The sequence below is a fragment of the Lepus europaeus genome, chromosome 4, assembly GCF_033115175.1.
Source record: "Lepus europaeus isolate LE1 chromosome 4, mLepTim1.pri, whole genome shotgun sequence".
Taxonomy (NCBI): Eukaryota; Metazoa; Chordata; class Mammalia; order Lagomorpha; family Leporidae; genus Lepus; species Lepus europaeus.
In genome coordinates, this window is record NC_084830.1 from 89,148,693 (window position 1) to 89,168,131 (window position 19,439).

Genomic DNA, 19,439 nt, shown 5'->3' on the forward strand with positions numbered 1-19,439 from the left:
AAGAGTGCGCGATCCAAGGGGACGAATTGAGGGACTGAACACGCCAGGATCCCTTGGTGCCTCCACCCTCCCCCAAATTGGAGTTGCAGCAGGTGGAAAGAAGCCATCTTGTTTGTTTACATTTGGGCTTAAAGGTGAACTGCCTCTGCCTCCGCACTACAAAGAAGGAGGAACCTTCAGAGGCGGAGTCCAATGTTGGAGTGGAGCGACATGACACTCCTTGCGCAGGGGGCACAGCGAGGGAGGGCAGCTCAAAGCCCTGACACCAGCCTACTCAAGTTACTAGAAAAAAAAAAAAAAGAATAGCGCCCGGGGGAAGAGGGCACAATCCAGGGGGACGAACTGAGGGATTAAAAACGCTAGGATCCTTTGGAGCCTCCACCCTCCCCACAATCAGAGCTGCAGCGGGCAGAGAGCAGCCATACTGTTTGTTTACATTTGGCCATAAAGGAGGCTGGCCTCTGCTCCAAAGGGGGAAGCAGCAGGGGCAGAGTCCAAAGGTGGTCTGGAGCTACTTGGCACTCCTCGCGCAGAAGGTGCAGTGAGGGAGAGTGGCTGACCAATGAACCCCAGGCACAGACACGTAAGGGTGAATAAAGGAACAGGGAAACTGGACCCCAAGGGGTGGAGATTGGCACCTCAAAGCCCTGACACCAGCCCAGTCAAGTTACAAAATAAATAAATAAGTAAACAAATAAGTAAAAAATAAATAAGCAAACTCTAGAAGGTAGAGTAGCCTGCTTACACTGGATATTGGTACAGACCCACAGCAGCCTATAGCAGAGGGAAATCAACCTGAAAAACAAGGCAGACAGAATGCCAAAAAACAAAGGAAAAACCCACAATAAGAATATAGAAGAACATATAAATTCACCAATGGAGCAGGTTAAACCAACTGTAACAGAGGCTGAAGAAGAAGAAGAATTTGAAACCATGCCAGAAAAAGAATTCAGAAAATTAATAATCAGATTACTTAGAAATAATGAGAAACAGTTTCAAGAGCTGAACGAAAAACAAGCCCAAGGATTAGAGATCCTAATGAGAAGCCAGAATGAAATACTGAAAATGAAAAACTCAATTGACCATATAAAAAACACTGGGGAATCCCTTGGAAATCGAACAGATGAAATAGAAGAGCGAATATCAGAATTCGAAGACAAACTTCCAGAAATAATACAGTCAGTTCAAACACAGGAAGAAGAAATTAAAAAATTAAAAAATACGGTTGGAGACCTACACGATTCAATCAAGCAGTGTAATGTTCAGATAATAGGAGTCCCTGAGGGCGTGGAAAGAGAGAATGGATAGGAAGGTGTTTTCAATGAAATAATATCAGAAAACTTCAAACAAAGGCAGCTGGATAATAACAGGCAAATTCAGCAGATAGCCAGGAGTCTGAACAGGTTAGACCAGAAGAGAAATTCAATCCTAAAATGTGCCAGAGAGAAAAGACAAATCACATTCAGGGGTAAGTTAATCAGACTCACCCCAGACTTCTCATCACAAACACTACAGGCAAGGAGACAATGGCATGATACATTTCAAGTTTTAAAAGACAAACAATGCCAACCTAGAATACTATACCCTGCAAAGCTATCATTTATGAATGAAGAGGAAATAAAGATCTTCCAAGACAAACAGAAACTGAAAGAATTTGTATCCACGCATCCAACCCTACAACACTTGCTCAAAGACGTGCTGCACACAAAAATACAAAAATAAGAACTTCACTACAAAAAAAGCGAATGCAGAGTAAGCTGCAAATAAATTTCAAAATACATAAACAGCTCGTTTCAGGAAACATGACTGGGAAAAGACAGTACTTAACAGTAATCACACTGAATGTGAATGGTCTTCATTCTACTACCAAGAGACACAGACTAGCTGATTGGATCAAGAAAGAGAATCCATGCACATGCTGCCTTCAGGAGACACACCTTATCAGCAAACATGCACATAGACTGAAAGTGAAAGGATGGAAAAAGATACTCCAAGCTAACAGAAATAAAAAAAGAGCTGGTGTGGCCATCCTAATATCAGACAAAATAGACTTTAACAGAAAAACTATTAAAAGAGACAGAGAAGGGCACTATATAATGATTAAAGGATCTATTCAACATGAAGATATTACTATTATAAATATATACACACCTAATTATAGGGCTCCCGGCTACTTGAAAGAATTACTAAAGGATTTAAAGGGAGATATAGATTCAAATACAATAGTAACAGGGGACTTCAACACCCCACTCTCACCAATGGACAGATCAACCAGACTGAAATTCAAGAAGGAAACAACAGAGCTAATTGACGCTATAGACCAAATAGACCTAATAGATATCTTCAGAACCTTCCACCCCACAGCCACAGAGTTCACGTATTTCTCCTCAGTACATGGAATGTTCTCTAGGATCGACCATATGCTAGGCCATAAAGGGAGCCTCAACAAATTCAAAAATATTGAAACTATACCATGCAGTTTCTCAGACCATAGCGCAATGAAACTCGAAATCAACAACCCAAGAATCTCTACACCATAGGCAAACATATGGTGAATGGACAACATGATCCTGAATGAACAGTGGGTCATCGAAGAAATTAAAAGAGAAATCCAAAGATTTCTAGAAACAAATGAAAATGATAACACAACCTATCAAAACCTGTGGGACACAGCAAAAGCAGTGCTAAGAGGAAAGTTTATAGCAATTGGTGCCTACATCAAGAAGCTGGAAAGGAACCAAACAAATGAACTCTCCATGCAACTCAAGGATTCAGAAAAACAGCAGCAAATCAAGCCCAAATCCAGCAGGAGGAAATAAATATTAAAGATTAGAGAAGAAATAAATAGAATTGAAACAAACAAACAAAAAATACAAAAGATCAAAACAAAACCAGGAGCTGGTTCTTTGAAAAAATAAACAAAATCACCACACCATTGGCCCAACTAACCAAAAAAGGAGAGAGAAGACCCAAATCAGTAAAATCAAAGATAGTAATGGAAATGTAACAACAGACACAACAGAAATAAAAAGAATCATCAGAAACCACTACAAAGAGATGTATGTTAACAAATTAGGGAACCTGAAAGAAATGGATAGATTCCTGGACACATACAACCTTCCTAAACTGAGCCATGAAGATATAGAAAATCTAAACAGACCCATAACCATGGAAGAAATTGAATCAGTAATAAATGCACTACCGAAAAAGAAGAGCCCAGGACCAGATGGCTTCACTGCTGAATTTTACCAGACATTTAAAGAACAACTAACCCCAGTTCTTCTCAAATTATTCAAAACAATTGAAAGGGAGAGAATCCTCCCAAATTCTTTCTATGAAGCCAATATCACCTTAATTCCTAAGCCTGGAAAAGACACAACAGAGAAAGAAAACTACAGACCTCTCTCCCTGATGAACGTAGATGCAAAAATACTCAACAAAATTCTGGCAAACCAAATCCAACAGCACATCAGAAAGATCATTCACCCGGACCAAGTGGGATTTATCGCTGGTATGCAGGGATGGTTCAATATTTGAAAGTCAATCAATGTAATACATCACATTAACAAATTGAGAAACAAAAATCATATGATTATCTTAATAGATGCAGAGAAAGCATTTGACAAAATACAACACTGTTTCATGATGAAAACCCTACGCAAATTGGGGTTAGAAGGAACATTCCTCAACATAATTAAGGCAATTTATGATAAAACAATGGCCAGCATCATATTGAATGGGGAAAAGTTGGAGGCATTTCCACTGAAAACTGGCACCATACAGGGATGCCCACTCTCACCATTGCTATACAATATAGTCCTAGAAGTGTTAGCCAGAGCCATCAGGCAAGAAAAAGAAATTAAAGGGATACAAATGGGAAAAGAGGAAGTTAAACTATCCCTATTTACAGATGATATGATACTATATATAGGGGACCCAATAAATTCCTATAAGAGACTATTGGAACTCAGAAGAGTTTGATAAAGTAGCAGGATACAAAGTCAACGCTCAGAAATCTTTGTATACACAGACAATGCCATGGCCGAGGAAGAACTTCTAAGATCAATCCCATTCACAATAGCCACAAACACAATAAAGTACCTTGGAATAAATTTAACCAAGGATGTCAAAGATCTCTATGATGAAAATTACAAAACACTAAAGAAAGAAATAGAGAAGACGACACAAAAAAATGGAAAAACCTGCCATGCTCATGGATTGGAAGAATCAATATCATCAAAATGTCCATTCTCCCAAAAGCAATTTACAAGTTCAATGCAATACCAATCAAAATACCAAAATCATTCTTCAATGACCTAGAAAAAATGATGCTGAAATTCATATGGAGAAACAAGAGAACGAGAATAGATAAAGCAATCCTTTACAATAAAAACAAAGCCGCTGGCATCACAATTCCAGACTTTAAGACATACTACAGGGCAGTTATAATCAAAACAGCCTGGCACTGGTACAAAAACAGATGGATAGACCAATGGAACAGAATAGAAACACCGGAAATCAATCCAAACATCTATAACCAACTCATATTCGACAAAGGACCTAAAACCTACCCCTGGAACAAGGACAGCCTCTTCAACAAATGGTGCTGGGAAAACTGGATGTCCACATGTAGAAGTATGAAGCAAGACCCCTACCTTCCACCTTATACAAAAATCCACTCAACATGGATCAAAGAACTAGAGATACGCCATGACACCATGAAATTAATTGAGAGCATAGGGGAAACCCTTCAAGACATTGGAACAGGCGAAGAATTCCTGGAGAAGATCCCAGAGGCATGGGTAATCAAAGATAAAATAAACAAATGGGATTACCTCAAATTGAAAAGTTTCTTTACAGCAAAAGAAACAGGAAAGTGAAGAGGCAACCAACAGAATGGGAGACATTATTTGCAAACTACACAACAGATAAAAGATTAACAACTAGAATCTATAAAATGATCAAGAAACACCACAGAAACAAACAAACAACCCAATAAAAAAGATGGGCCAAGGACCTTAACAGACATTTTTTCAAAAGAGGAAATCCAAATGGCCAGCAAACACATGAAAAAATGCTCAGGATCCCTAGCCATCAGGGAAATGCAGATCAAAACCACAATGAGGTTTCACCTCACCCGGTTAGATTGGCTTACATACAGAAATCAACCAACAACAGATGCTGGCGAGGATGTGGGGAAAAAGGGACACCAATCCACTGTTGGTGGGAATGCAAACTGGTAAAGCCACTATGGAAGACAGTTTGGAGAGTCCTCAGAAACCTGAATATAGCACTACCACAGGACCCAGCCATCCCACTCCTTGGAATTTACCCAAATGGAATTAAAGGGGAGAAAAAAGAGCCATTTGCACCTCAATATTTGCAGCTCAATTCACAACAGCTAAGACATGGAATCAACCTAAATGCCCATCAACAGATGACTGGATAAAGAAATTATGGGATATGTACTCGATGGAACACTATACAGCAGTAAAAAACCAATGAAATCCGGGCATTTACAACAAAATGGAGGAATCTGGAAAATATAATGCTGAGTGAAATAAGCCAGTCCAAAAGGGACAAATATGATCATATGTTCTTCCTGATTGACAGCAACTAAACGAGCATCTAAAATGATACCCATTGAAGTGAAATGGACACTATGAGAGACGATGACATGATCATCCCTTGTCTATACTGTTGAGGAACAACTTACTATTTTATACCTTTTATTATTTTTGTTGTTGTGGTTGTTGCTCTGTTTGTTCTACATATAGACCACTGGTTGAACTCTGTAATCAATATACAATCATTCTTAGGCGTTTAAAATTAACAGAAATGTGATCTCTGTTAAATATAGGAGTGAGAATAAGAGAGGGAGGAGATATATAGGTTGGCACATGCTCACTCAGACTTACCTCCAATGGTGGAGCTAGAATGTGCCAGGGGAGTTCAACTCAATCTTATCAAGGAGGCATGTACCAGTGCCAGCGCACTTGGTAAAGTGATATACATAACTGATCAAAAAGATAGGGTAAGTGTCAAAGAGATTTCACAAATAAGACCAGTGTAAGCAAATAATGAAGGATAGAATTAAAAGGAAGAGAATGATCCTGCGGGGGAAGCAGGACACACAGCAGACTCATAGAAAGGCAAATGCCCAAAACAGCACTCCTGCCTCAGAATCAACCCTTAGGGCATTTGGATCTGGCTAAAAGGCCCACGAGAGTCTCACAGGCATGGAAAGCCACGACATGGTGGCAAAAACAACCTAAATGAAAGATCCTGGTGAACAAGACCCCAGCAGAAGGAACAGGCCATCAAGGAGAGAGGCGCCTTTCTTTGAAGGGAGGAAGAAATCTCCACTGTGATATGGCCTTGACAAAACAAGTTCAGAGTTGGTGAACTCAAGGGGCTTCCATAGCCTAGACAGCTCATGGCAAGAGCCTTGGGTGATTGCTGACGTCATAAATAAGAGTGCCAATTGTTAAATCAACAACGGGAGTCACTGGGTACATGCTCCCCACGTAGGATCTCTGTCCTTAATGTGTTTTACTATGAAACTTAAAGACAACACTACTAGTCAAACAATACCCTATACCTTGTGCGGTTGTGTGAGTGCAGCCTGTTGAAATCCTTGCTTAGTATATACTAAGTTGATCTTCTGTATATGAAGGTAATTGAAAATGAAACTTGATGAAGGGAGGGATGGGAGAGGGAGTGGGAGAGAGGAGGGCCACGGGAGGGAGGGAGGTTGCGGGGGGAAGCCATAACAATACAAAAGTTGCACTTTGTAAATTCACATTTATTAAATAAAAAATTAACAATATTAAGACTTCTAAACCACAAACATGTGGTATCTCCCTTAGGTGTACTTTCTTTCGACATACTTAATAGTTTTCAGTGTACAAGTCTTATACTTCTTCATTGAATATATTCTTTAAGAATTTGATTATTACTGGTAGAATTGTTCTTTTAAATTAATTTTAATTGTTCTACTGACAAATAGAATGCTTTTCATGGATTGATCTTGTATCTTACAACATTGATGATTTTGATTATTAGGTGTAGTAGAATTTTTGTGTGAATCCATTAGGATTTTGTACATATGAGATCACACAATCTACAAATATAGTTTTACTTCTTCCTTTTAAATTCAGATGCTTTTTATTGATTTTTCATGCATGATTTCCGTATCCAGAACTTCCAATAAAATGCTAACTAGAAGTGTCAAAACAGACATCCTTGCTTTATTCCTGATTTAGTAAGCAAGCTTTCAACGATTCACCATTGACAATAATGTTAGCTGTGGGTTATTTGTAAATATCCTTTGCCATGTAGAATAATTATCCTTTTATTTTCTTTTATTTTCTTAGTGTATTTATCATGAAAGAATATAGATCATTACTTCTGTATTTTTTTTAACAGGGAGAGTTAGACAGAGAGAGAGAGACAGAGAGAAAGGTCTTGCTTTTCCATTGGTTCACCCCGCAAATGGTCGCTACTGTCAGCGTGCTGTGGCTGGCACGCTGCGCCAATCCGAAGCCAGGAGCCAGGTGCTTCTTCCTGGTCTCCCATGTGGGTTCAGGGCCCAAGCACTTGGGCCATCCTCCACTGCCTTCCCAGGCCACAGCAGAGAGCTGGACTGGAAGAGGAGCAACCGGGACAGACCGGTGCCCCTACTGGGACTAGAACCCGGGGTGCTGGCATCGCAGGTGGAGGATTAGCCTAGTGAGCCACGGTGCTGGCCATTACTTCTGTATTATAATTTTTCCCCTAATCCTTGCAATGCATTTTATAGGAAGAATTTTGTAAAATACATCCAGGACCATTAAATGGGCATCAATAGTAATAGTGCAGAAAAAATACACTGAATAATGAATTGCTACAGAATATAAAAAGCAAACAGCAACACTAGAAAGAAGACGGATATTTCAATCAGAGATGAGAGATACTGCCATTTACATTTCTGTTTCTAACTTCATGTGAAAAAAGGTGAAGCCAACCCTACTGCCCAGAGTGGAAATATTGTGCTATCATTCAGAACAGTGTATGAAATGGTATATTAGTGATCTAGTGTATGTTCAATATAACTCTGAAACTTTGCAGTGTAAAACATTTATTATCTTGACAATTTCTGTAAGTAAATAATTTGGGAGGAGTTCTGGGTCAGAGTCTCATGAGGTTGCAATCAGGATGTTCTTTCGAGCTACAGTTATCTCAAGCCTTCACTGGGGCTGGAAGATCTTGTAAGATGATTCAAACTATTATTGGCAAGAGGCTTCTGTTCCTTGCTGTATCTTTCAATGTCCTATGACACGAGACCTGGTTCCCCTCAGAATGAGTGATCCAAGTGACAGTTCCAGGAGGAATCTGTTACAAATTTTATGACCTACTTATGAAAGTCACAATCACTTCTCCCATATTCCATTTGTTAGAAAAAGTCATTAGATACAGCCCATACCCAAGGAGTTTTTAGGTTCTACCTTTTGAACAGAGCAGTGTAAAATAATTTGTAGATATATTTTAAAACCTCCAAATTGAAGAACACAGTTACCTTTCCATATGGCAATTGTCTGACATGATATGAAATAAATTAAACACTCTAAAAGCAGAAAACAAAAATCCAGTATAAAAATTTGGTAAGGAGTTGGCATTCAGCCTAGCAGTTGAGACACCTGAGTTTCATGTTAGTATACCTGGGTTCGTGGTTCCAGCTCCTGATTCAAGCATCCCACCAATGAGGACCTTGGGAGGCAGCAGTGATGCACAAGTAATTGGTTTCTACAAGCCACATGTGAGACCTGGATTGTGTTTCTGGCTCCAAGCTTCAGCCCTAGCCCAGCCTCAGCCCAGTCTTGCCCCATGAGGACATTTGGGTAGGAAACCAGTGGAGGGGAACTCATTTCTTTCTCTCTCTCTCTCTCTCTCTCTCTCTCTGCCTTACAAATAAATAATTTTCTAAACAAATCAGAGATCCACATGCAGAGATAATGAAAAGTACATAGAACAATGACACAGAAAATTCCATTTATGTGATACATTGTAAATACTTAAAATGTATGCATAATCCTTTCAGGAATATGAATCAAACATATCTGAATCTAGATTATGAATTTTTCTCTTGAAAGGTTACCACCAGAAAATGATAAAATTATATGAATCAATATTTATGAAATTTCAAGGTATGTGAAGTTTGTGAAACTTAACCTGACATAAAAGCAGCCATCAATGGTTCAGTATGAAAAACTTAACACTTTTTGTAGCCTGGTCCCTCCTTTTAGTGACTGGAACCCACTGTATAGAAAAGACTTGTTTGTGATTGTAACTGTCAGTATTATTACATTATCAATTTTAGCACCTGAGGGCTTATGACCATAAGATGAACATGCCTGTGGCATTTCAAATAACTTCTCATGCTGTGTGTCTGTTCTTAAGTCCAGACAAATGAGCATTCTGAGTATGGAAACAGCTATATAACTAAATACAGCTAAATAACTAAATAGAAAGGTTGGCTTAATGTGATTTTTTTAAAATCTTGCTTTGAGGAGTAAGAATTATCAGCCAATATATTTCCTAGCATGTTCTTAACATTTTCCTGAAAGATGCCCACAAGTAAGCACTGTTCATCATAATACTTTCCAAGCATGTGAAGACTGATTCATGAGTGTGAATTTATGGGACACAAATCATAACATAGGAAATAATCCTGCAAGTAATTATCAATATAAAAGATCTCCTATCGCAAAAATGGCAGTTACTCTGAGGAAAATTACTCATACTATCTTGCACCTTCCTTTTTTAGGATTGTTCATTCTGTTTATATATTGCAGGATTAGCATTTGATGATGCTAGAAAGAATTAAAAGTAAAAATCTTCTCTTTCTTCTGCCAGTTAGTTCGGTCTACACAGCGATTCACATGCTGGAGCTGGTGGGGCTCAGGACTGGAAGTCAGCTGGGGCTCTTTCTTTTTCCTTGGAGAAATGGCTTCCTCACAACAAAAGGGATAGGTTCCAGAAAGGATCAGCTCAAAGAATGAAGGTAGAAGCAAATCCTAGAAGTGTTGCTTCGGCTGCATTCATTTAGTCAACTTATTTACAAAAGGCTAATCCAGAATTCTCCTCCTTGATATGCAGTAGCAAGGTCTCTACAAACTGGTCTGAGGAATGGGTGCAGACAAGGAGTCATTCAAGTCCCTGGAATTGTCATGTTTCTGGATGGTTCAGACCCTCTGAGCAAAGATAGTTTCAAAACATTTTCTTTTCTTTTTTTTTTTTTTTTTTTTACATTTTATTTATTCACTTACTTGAAAGGCAGAGAGATGAGCGGAGAGGAGAGAGATTCCATCTATTGGTTCACCTCCCCAGATGCTTACAATAGCTGGGGCTGGGTCAGGCCAAAGCCAAGAGCCTGGAACTTCACCCAGGTTTCCCATGTAGATGGCAGGTACTCAAGTACTTGGGCCATCATCTGCTGCCTTCTCAGGTGCATTATAGGAAGCTGGATCAGAAGCAGAGCAGCCAGGACTCAAATTGGCATCCTGATGTCAGAAGTTGTACATGCTGTACATGGTACATGCTGTACATGGTACATGCTTCCATAAACTGATTTTATAAGGAGACATTACAGCACAGAAAAAAAATATTCTTCTCTCTTCTCTTGAAAAATATTTGAAAAGCAGGTAAAAAGAGAGAGAGAGAGAGAGAGAGAGAGAGAGAGAGAGAGAGATCTTTCATCTGCAGGTTCACTCCCAAAATGGCCACAACAGCTGGAGCTGAGCCAGGCTGAAGCCAAAAACTAGGAACTCCGTTGAATCTCCTATATGCATGGCAAGGATCCAGTACTTGAGCTATCTGCTGCCTCCCAGGTACATCAGCAGGGAGCAGGATCAGAAACAGAGTTGCTATTTCTCCTACTGGCTGTCCAAAATGGGATTTAAGCATCCCATACAGTTGCTTAACCTTCCCATCCTTGGAAGATATTTCCTTACCTTCCAGAATAAAGACAGGTTCTCCCTATCTCTGTCTTCTGTATGTATCCACATATTTCTGTCTCATTCTCTGGAAGGAAAGCTATACAGCTCTATATAAGATAATTTCCCATATGCAAAATTTCTCTTTTTAATGTGCCTGACTGCATGCATAGGCATCATCAGGCGCTTGTATCATGACACTGCAGGGCTGTGGTTCAGGGAACACACTTGAGATATTGCTCTGACTGCTGCATTTGCTGTGAGAAATAAAGTCTTGGTCTCTGACCCAGTGGTCTCATGTTTGCTACAAATAGGGTAAAACAAGGATCCTTCATAGTTTCTGATTTTAAAATGGGAGATAATTTTGAAGTCATATTTGTATATCTGTACTAAAATAATAAAGAAAAAGTGTCAACACAGGCAACAGAGAACCCAGGAAAGAGGATATAAAGGATCATTTTGGGGGGCCAGCATTGTAGCTTAGCATGTAAAGCCACCACCTATAATTCTGGCATCCATATGGGTGCTGTTTTGAGTCCTAGCTGCTCAACTTCCAATCCAGCTCCCTACTATCATGGCTGGGAAAGCAGTGGTAGACAGCCCAAGTCCTTGGGCCCCTACCACCCATATTGGAGACCTGGGAGAAGCTCCTGGATACTGACTTTTGCCTGGCCCAGGACTGGCCATTGTGGCCAACTGGCCCAGCAGATGGAAGATATCTCTCTTTCTCTCTCTCTCTCCCTCTCTCTCCCTCCCTCCCTGTAACTCTTTCAAAAACAAGTGGGAACCAGTAGGTAAGAAAAGTATTTAAAGAGGGGCTGGCACTGTGGCACACTAGGTTAGTCCTCCCCCTGCAGTGCTGGCATCCCATATGGGCATCAGGTTCTAGTCTTGGTTGCTCCTCTTCCAGTCCAGCTCTCTGCTGTGGCCTGGGAAATCAGTGGAGGATGGCCCAAGTGCTTGGGCCCTGCACCCGCATGGGAGACCGGGAAGAGGCACCTGGCTCCTGGCTCTGGATCAGTGTAGCTCTGGCCATTGCAACCATTTGGGGGGTGAACCATCGGATGGAAGACCTTTCTCTCTGTCTCTTTCTCTTACTGTCTGTAACTCTACCTATCAAATAAATAAATAAATAAATAAATAAATAATCTTTGAAAAAAAAGGAAAGTATTTAAAGAATACAATAATTTTGGAAAGAGAAGCTATTAGGAGGTAATATTAGATGGCCACATATTTTCATACAGGCAAAAACTGGATTACTCCCTGGGATCATTAATGTGAGGTGGAAGAGGTTATATTTTTGAGGAAATGCTACAGATGAGAATCTCCAGCACATCCAGAGAACAGCACAGTTACTAATAAAGCATACCAAAGTCACATTCATAGATACAGCATGCAAAATTATTTAAGAGTAAATGTCAAAATTTCAAAAAGAGTTAGAGGTTTGGGTTTAGAGATAAATCAGACCAAAATCATCATATTCCCTCTTTGTTGATTCTTATGATTATGACTTCAGGAGATGCTGATAGTAAACATCAAATCTAGTTGTTGTTCAGGTACTTTTTTTCCTCATTTTTCCTTTGTAGCTTTATTATGACATCAGCCACAAACAACTATCAGAAGTATTGCATATGTTTGTCTTTTTTCATTAGATTATGAATCTCTGGAATTCAGGATACATCTTAGTTGTTTCTATGGCCCTCAAATTCTTTAACATGATATTTTGTACGACTAGTTAATTTCCTATAACTGACTTAATTCCTGAAATGGTCACATTGTTCAAGAGCTACAACTGTTATTTTTTTTTTAAGTACAGTTAATGTTAACTGCCTATACTTTTTCTTCAATTAAATACCATATAAAAGTTTTTTTTTTTTTTTTTTTTGGACAGGCAGAGTGGACAGTGAGAGAGAGAGAGAGACAGAGAGAAAGGTCTTCCTTTTTTCCATTGGTTTACCCTCCAATGGCTGCTGCAGCCAGAGCACCACGCTGATCCGAAGCCAGGAGCCAGGTGCTTCTCCTGGTCTCCCATGCGGGTGCAGGGCCCAAGCACTTGGGCCATCCTCCACTGCACTCCCAGGCCACAGCAGAGAGCTGGACTGGAAGAGGGGCAACCGAGACAGAATCCGGCGCCCCAACTGGGACTAGGACCCGGTGTGCCAGTGCCACAGGCGGAGAATTAGCCTATTGAGCCGCAGAGCCGGCCAATATATATAAAAGTTTTTCATGGTGTACTTTCCATCAGGATGTTGCCCACATTTAAAATCTTGTCATCTACCAATCATTTATATTAATGCGGTGAATTATTTAGATGGCTTAATTCTTGGATATGTAAGGTGTCTGAAAGAAAAGGAGCAAAAGTATACATTACACTGTGTATAATAATCTACTTCTTTCGGTTCCTACCCCTGTACAGCACATTAACTTTGTCAATGCCTTTACCGTATTTGTCTGTCTTCTCTCCAATAGCATCAACTCTGCCATCTGGATGTAGACGGACAAACCCTCCAGTCAATCTATTGTAGAACTGAAGAGTATTTCCTTTCATAAACTTCCATCTTTCTGCAGCCCACTAAAAAATAAACCAAGCAAATACCAGTATGAGAAGACACCAAGAGAAAAATTCACTAAGCAACTTCCCTCACTAAATATATACTATTTTAACACATAAAATAGGTATTTTAATATTGTTTGTACTAAGTAAAGGCCAAAGCAGAATCTTACTGTCTCTTTTCTCCTATATTCTAGCTTCTGCCCTGAGAAGATAAAGAGACAACCATTAATTTCAGCAGTGTCATACTTCGTTCATGCATGATAAAAAACATAATTTTCAAAGCAACGTGTGTACATGTCACTCACTTGCAGAGATGATGCTGTTATCCCTAGCATACAGTTCTCTGACAATTTTACCATCATCTTCCCCTTGATCCAGCCATCTGTGGAAAGGAAGTGCATCAATGATTTTCAGGCTTTCTATTTACACTAACCATTGGTAATTATTTACCCAAGTCAGAAATAATATATATTGGGGCCAGTGCGGTGGCACACTAGGTTAATCCTCCGCCTGTGGCACCGGCATCCCATATGGGCGCCAGATTCTAGTCCCGGCTGCTCCTCTTCCAGTCTGGCTCTCTGCTGTAGCCTGGGAAGGCAGTGGAGGATGGCCCAGGTGCTTGGGCCCTGCGCCTGCATGGGAGACCAGGAAGGGGTGCCTGGCTCCTGACTTCAGATCGACGCAGCACCGGCCATGGCGGCCATTTGAGGAGTGAACCAACGGAAGGAAGCCCTTTCTCTGTGTCTTTCTCTCTCATTGTCTGTAACTCTACCTGTCAAGTAAATAAATAAATCTAAAAAAATAAATAATATATATTATTAAAAAGCAATGAATAGCGGCTGGTGCTGTGGTACAGTAGGCTAAGCCTCTTCCTGCAGCACTGTATCCCATATGGGCTCTGGTTCATGTTTTAGTTTCTCTTCTTCCAATCCAGTTCTCTGTTTATGGCCTGGGAAAGCAGTGAAAGACTGCCCAAGTACTTGGGCCCCTGCACACATGTGGGAGACCCAGAGGAAGCTCCTGGTTCCTGGCTCTGGATCAACTCAGCTCCATCCATTGCAACCACTTGGGGAGTGAAGCAACGGATGGAAGGCCTTTCTCTGTCTTTCTCCCTCTCTATCTGTGACTCTACCTCTCAAATAAATAAAAAAATCTTTTAAAAACAATTTTAAAGGCCATGAATATCGAGTTGATCAAGGCAGAGGAACACAATATGGAAAAGGAAATCCTAAAATGACTATAACAGTACAAGGGGTGTGGGAGGAGGAGTTACCTGGGGAAAGACAAAATACATTTTCCTCTAATCAACAGGTGAGTTACTCAGTTTGCTAGCTGCCAAACCAATAGATTTTAAGTCCACTGGATTGTTTGCCCTATTCTTTAACCACCAGCTACAGTTCAAATTCTGATCAGTTATTTCATTTGTTTCATAAATGGCTCTTATTGGTTCCTTAGGAAAAGAAACAGAAGAATGTTGAAAGAAAGAGTAGACATATCACCAGTGCTGACAAGGTAACTCCAAGATCAAGGCCTATGACATGAGTCAGCAGTATCATTATTGTATAAAAAGCCACATGCAATGTTTATTGTGTATATTAATTACTTTTGAACCTACTTTGGGACCTAGTCTTCTCAGAGACTTTCACTCTCCTTACTGACATATAGAGAAAAAAATCTTATTTTAAAAACTCTACCTTAAGTTAGGAGTAAACATTCAGTTTAGATCATCAAGATAATAATTGTCTTTCTCAATAGAAGCAGCAGCTCCTAAATTAATATTTACAATACTTTCCCAAAAAGTATCAATGACCAAGAATGATTGAAAAAGCATTCCAGTTCTCCAAAATATATGAACTTGGAACTAACATGAAATGAATCTGTTCAATATAAAAGCACATCTACCGACCTGTGACAGAAGAAAGTATATTCATGGCTTGTTGTAGGATCCTTGACCACCACATCCTCAAGAAACCAGCCATTTCCTAAAAATGAATTTTAAAAAAGGAAAATGTAATGTGAATTCGTATTTTTCAGGTATTATTTCAGTTTTGAGAAACAAGTTCTATCTTAAAGTATATGTAAAGGCCTTGCACAATATAAAGCTTTAATACTTCAAATAAAGCAAAATATGACAGAAGTAAACTATGAGAACATTTAAACATGTTTCTTTATACGTATTAAAATTGCGGCATTATTTTAAGGTTTTACACACTGTGATATTTATTTCAATATGATTTTCCAAGCTCTTGAAAACAGAATAATTCCACAGTTGCTCTTGATTCCATAAACTGTATCAAGAATCATAGACTTAACATCTTCCAAAGAATATATATTTGATGAGCTAATAACTTTCTACTTCTGAAAAGTTATTAAAGTTCAAATTTAGACTGAGACTACATAAACAAACCATGTAAGTTCTGATAAGCTAAAAATGAACAGTCATTCAGAAAATCCATCCAAGCACACAGACTGAGCTGGTACTCATGAAGGAAAGAATTTGCTTTCAAATGTCTAGTTTGATATTAGTTTGCAAACTGCCTTAGTCAAAATACTACTTTATTTACAGATGAAATGAAATACTTTAATTGGTCATAGTGTTTGTTCATGCAAAGTTCCAGCTCAAAATGTTTCCCATAATTAAAAACCCTTGACTTAATGAGTTAATACTAATCAGCTTTAGGGTAAAACTTTTTAACAAAGCATAGAAGGACCTTCATTACCTTATCTCTGCTTACTCAGAGGCTTCTTCTCCCATCGCCCGCTCCTATCAGTGAGCAGTACCAAATTCCTCACAATTTCCTAAATCATGGTTCTCAAACCTTGGAATCACTAGGAGGGCTTCTAAAAACACAACTTGCAGAGTACCACACTTGCATTTTAGGGTAACCAATTGTCCCAATTTGCCCAAGACACAGTGGTTTTCCAGGATGCGGGATTATTACTGCTAAGATAAGGATAGTCCCAGGTAAAACAGGATGGTTGATCATCTTAGATAAGATCCCTAGAAATGAATTTCTTTTTAAAAATGTTTATTTATAAATTCTTTATTTATTTCAAAGACAGAGTATCAGAGAATTAGAGAGGAAGAGAGATCTTCTGTCTGCTGGTTCACTCCCAAATGCCTTTTACAGAGAGGGCTGGGCCAGGTTGAAGCCAAGAGCAAGGAACTGGATCCAGGTCTCCTATGTGGGTGGCAAGAACAGTTTTAATGTGCACTGTTGGACAATCACTAACCTTCAAAAAACATCACCACTGGGAGACACTATTGGTGCCTCCCCGACTAGCAAGTTAGAATACTAAAACATATAGTTCCCAAATCTCCTTATTATTTTCAATCACTTTTTCTAGCAAACACTTGGGCATGCCTATGTCATTTTGGAGAAAAATGCATGTATTTAAATTCTATATAACATTTGGGAATAATATTTTGATATCAGATAGTCAATACTTACAGATGGAATTTCTACAAATTTTCCACATCACATTCTAGACTTGCACATGTTTTCACTAAACAGAGTAAAATCAGAACCTCATTAAATCTCTGTAGAAGAGTCTTACCTGGCCCAAGTCCATCATGGCCTATCACAATCTTGTATAAATCTCCAAGGTGCACAGCTTCCAGGAAGAATGTATCAGTCTACAACCAAGGAAAAACAGTTTAATTAGATCTAGCCAGTAACTCTGATTTTTACCAAGTGTATAAATTAAGATGCAGTAAAAGAAATTAATTATAAAAAGAAATAGGTTCATTAAGCAAATACATAAATCTATGTTAGGAAAGTACAAACAAAAATGATATTAATTTATAGGACATAATAATAAAGTTCCAAATATACCCCCTCTTTATGGTCAATTTTTAGCTACAGAAACATACATTTAGGGTCTCTCTACAACTATAGTTTTTAAATAATCACAGTATATATGTAATAACTGTAAAATGTTCTAAAAGTCTGTAATCCATTTCAATGAAAAAAGTCTCTTCTGCACCCTTTGATGGAATTTTTAAAGCAGAGTTTATGGGCCATTTGCAATTATAATACCCCTGTTGCAAAAAAAATCAGTAATTTATGACATTTTTCTGAAGTCCTAAATTTTCTATTTCTAAGAAAAGGAGCAATGGTTGTACTCAAATAGATTCTCTATTCAGAAGAGTCAAAGGGATCACATAAACAAGACTAGTGTCTGCTAATACTAACTGATAGAATAAAAAAGGGAGAGCATGATCCAACATGGGAAGCGGGATACACAGCAGACTCATACAATGGCAGATGTCCTAAATAGCACTCTGGCCTCAGAATCAGCCCTTAAGGCATTCGGATCTGGCTGAAGAGCCCATGAGAGTATTTTAGGCATGGAAAGCCAAGACACTGTGGCAAAAAAAAAACAAAAAACAAAAACAAAAACAAACAAACAAAAAAAAAACCACAAAAAACAAAACCCTAAATGAAAGATCTCTGCGAGTGAGATTCCAGTAGAAAGAATGGGCCATCAAAGGAGGTACCTTTTGGCCAGCACCGCGGCTCAATAGGCTAATCCTCCGCCTTGCAGCACCGGCACACCGGGTTCTAGTCCCGGGCGGGGCACCGATTCTGTCCCGGTTGCCCCTCTTCCAGGCCAGCTCTCTGCTGTGGCTAGGGAGTGCAGTGGAGGATGGCCCAAGTGCTTGGGCCCTGCACCCCATGGGAGACCAGGAGAAGCACCTGGCTCCTGGCTTCAGATCAGTGCGGTGCGCCAGCCGCAGCGCACCAACCGCAGCGGCCATTGGAGGGTGAACCAACGGCAAAGAAAGACCTTTCTCTCTGTCTCTCTCTCTCTCTCTCACTGTCCACTCTGCCTGTGAAAAAAAAAAATTTAAAAAAAAAAAAAGGAGGTACCTTTCTCTGAAGGGAGGAAAGAACTTCCACTTTGACTATGACCTTATCTAAATAAGATCAGAGTCAGCAAACTCAAAAGGCTTCCATAGCCTTGGCAACTCATGACAAGAGCCTAGGGAGATTACTGATGCCATAAACAAGAGTGTCAATTTGTTAAGTCAACAACAGGAGTCACTGTGCACTTACTCCTCATGTAGGATCTCTCCTTAATGTGTTGTTCAATGTGAATTAATGTTATAACTAGTACTCAAACAGTATTTTACATTTTATTTTCTATGCAGGTGCGAACTGTTGAAATCTTTACTTAGTATATACTAAATTGATCTTCTGTATATAAAGATAATTGAAAAAGAATCTTGATGTGAATGGAATGGGAGAGGGAGCAGGAGATGGGAGGGTTGTGGGTGGGAGGGAAGTTATGGGGGGGGGAGGAAGCCACTGTAATCCATAAGCTGTACTTTGGAAATTTATATTTACTAAATAAAAGTAAAAAAAAAGAAGATGGATAAAAGTGAGGAGGCCACAATACTTTTGATAAAATCTAAGATAATGTTACATGTTTCAATGCAAGAGAAATAAATAATGTGACACACCTGCTTAAAATGACCAAGAAACATAAAAAAACCTCTATATTTGTATAGTGCTCTATATGTTTTAAAATACTTCTACAGACATTTTATTTTATCCTTGAAACTGTTGAGTAAGAAAAAAATTTTTTCTGAAGATAAGAAAGGGGAAGCTCAGATCCAGGATTGGAGTACCAAGGCTATTTTCTTTGTGAAGCACTCTACCTGTGCCTAAGTGTACTGTTAAAGATATAAATAATGGGTAAAAAACTATTCACATTCATTAACAAAAAAATACTGAGCATCAATGGTACAAGTTAATGGGTTACACTATCATCCCTTTATCCACCAAATATTTTTGAAAAGGAGAACTTTCTGTTCAGAAAAAGCTAGCAAAGAAAATTATAACATGATATTTATGATAATCAATGCAAAGAAGTTTAAGAAAAAGAGAAGAAAATATCCTGACATA

The 19,439-nt window shown here is 39.1% G+C and overlaps 1 protein-coding gene across 1 annotated transcript in view; it reads right to left on the reverse strand.

Annotated features, from left to right (window-relative positions):
• The window catches only part of RP1 (RP1 axonemal microtubule associated), a 293,476-nt gene that overhangs the window by 184,989 nt on the left and 89,048 nt on the right, over window positions 1-19,439 (reverse strand). The window contains exons 7-11 of the mRNA XM_062189888.1: window positions 17,086-17,164; window positions 15,434-15,509; window positions 13,833-13,909; window positions 13,698-13,729; window positions 13,416-13,545 (exon numbers count right to left, since the gene is read on the reverse strand). Of these exons, the coding sequence (XP_062045872.1) occupies window positions 13,416-13,545; window positions 13,698-13,729; window positions 13,833-13,909; window positions 15,434-15,509; window positions 17,086-17,164 (394 nt within the window). The remainder of the gene's footprint in view (window positions 1-13,415; window positions 13,546-13,697; window positions 13,730-13,832; window positions 13,910-15,433; window positions 15,510-17,085; window positions 17,165-19,439) is intronic.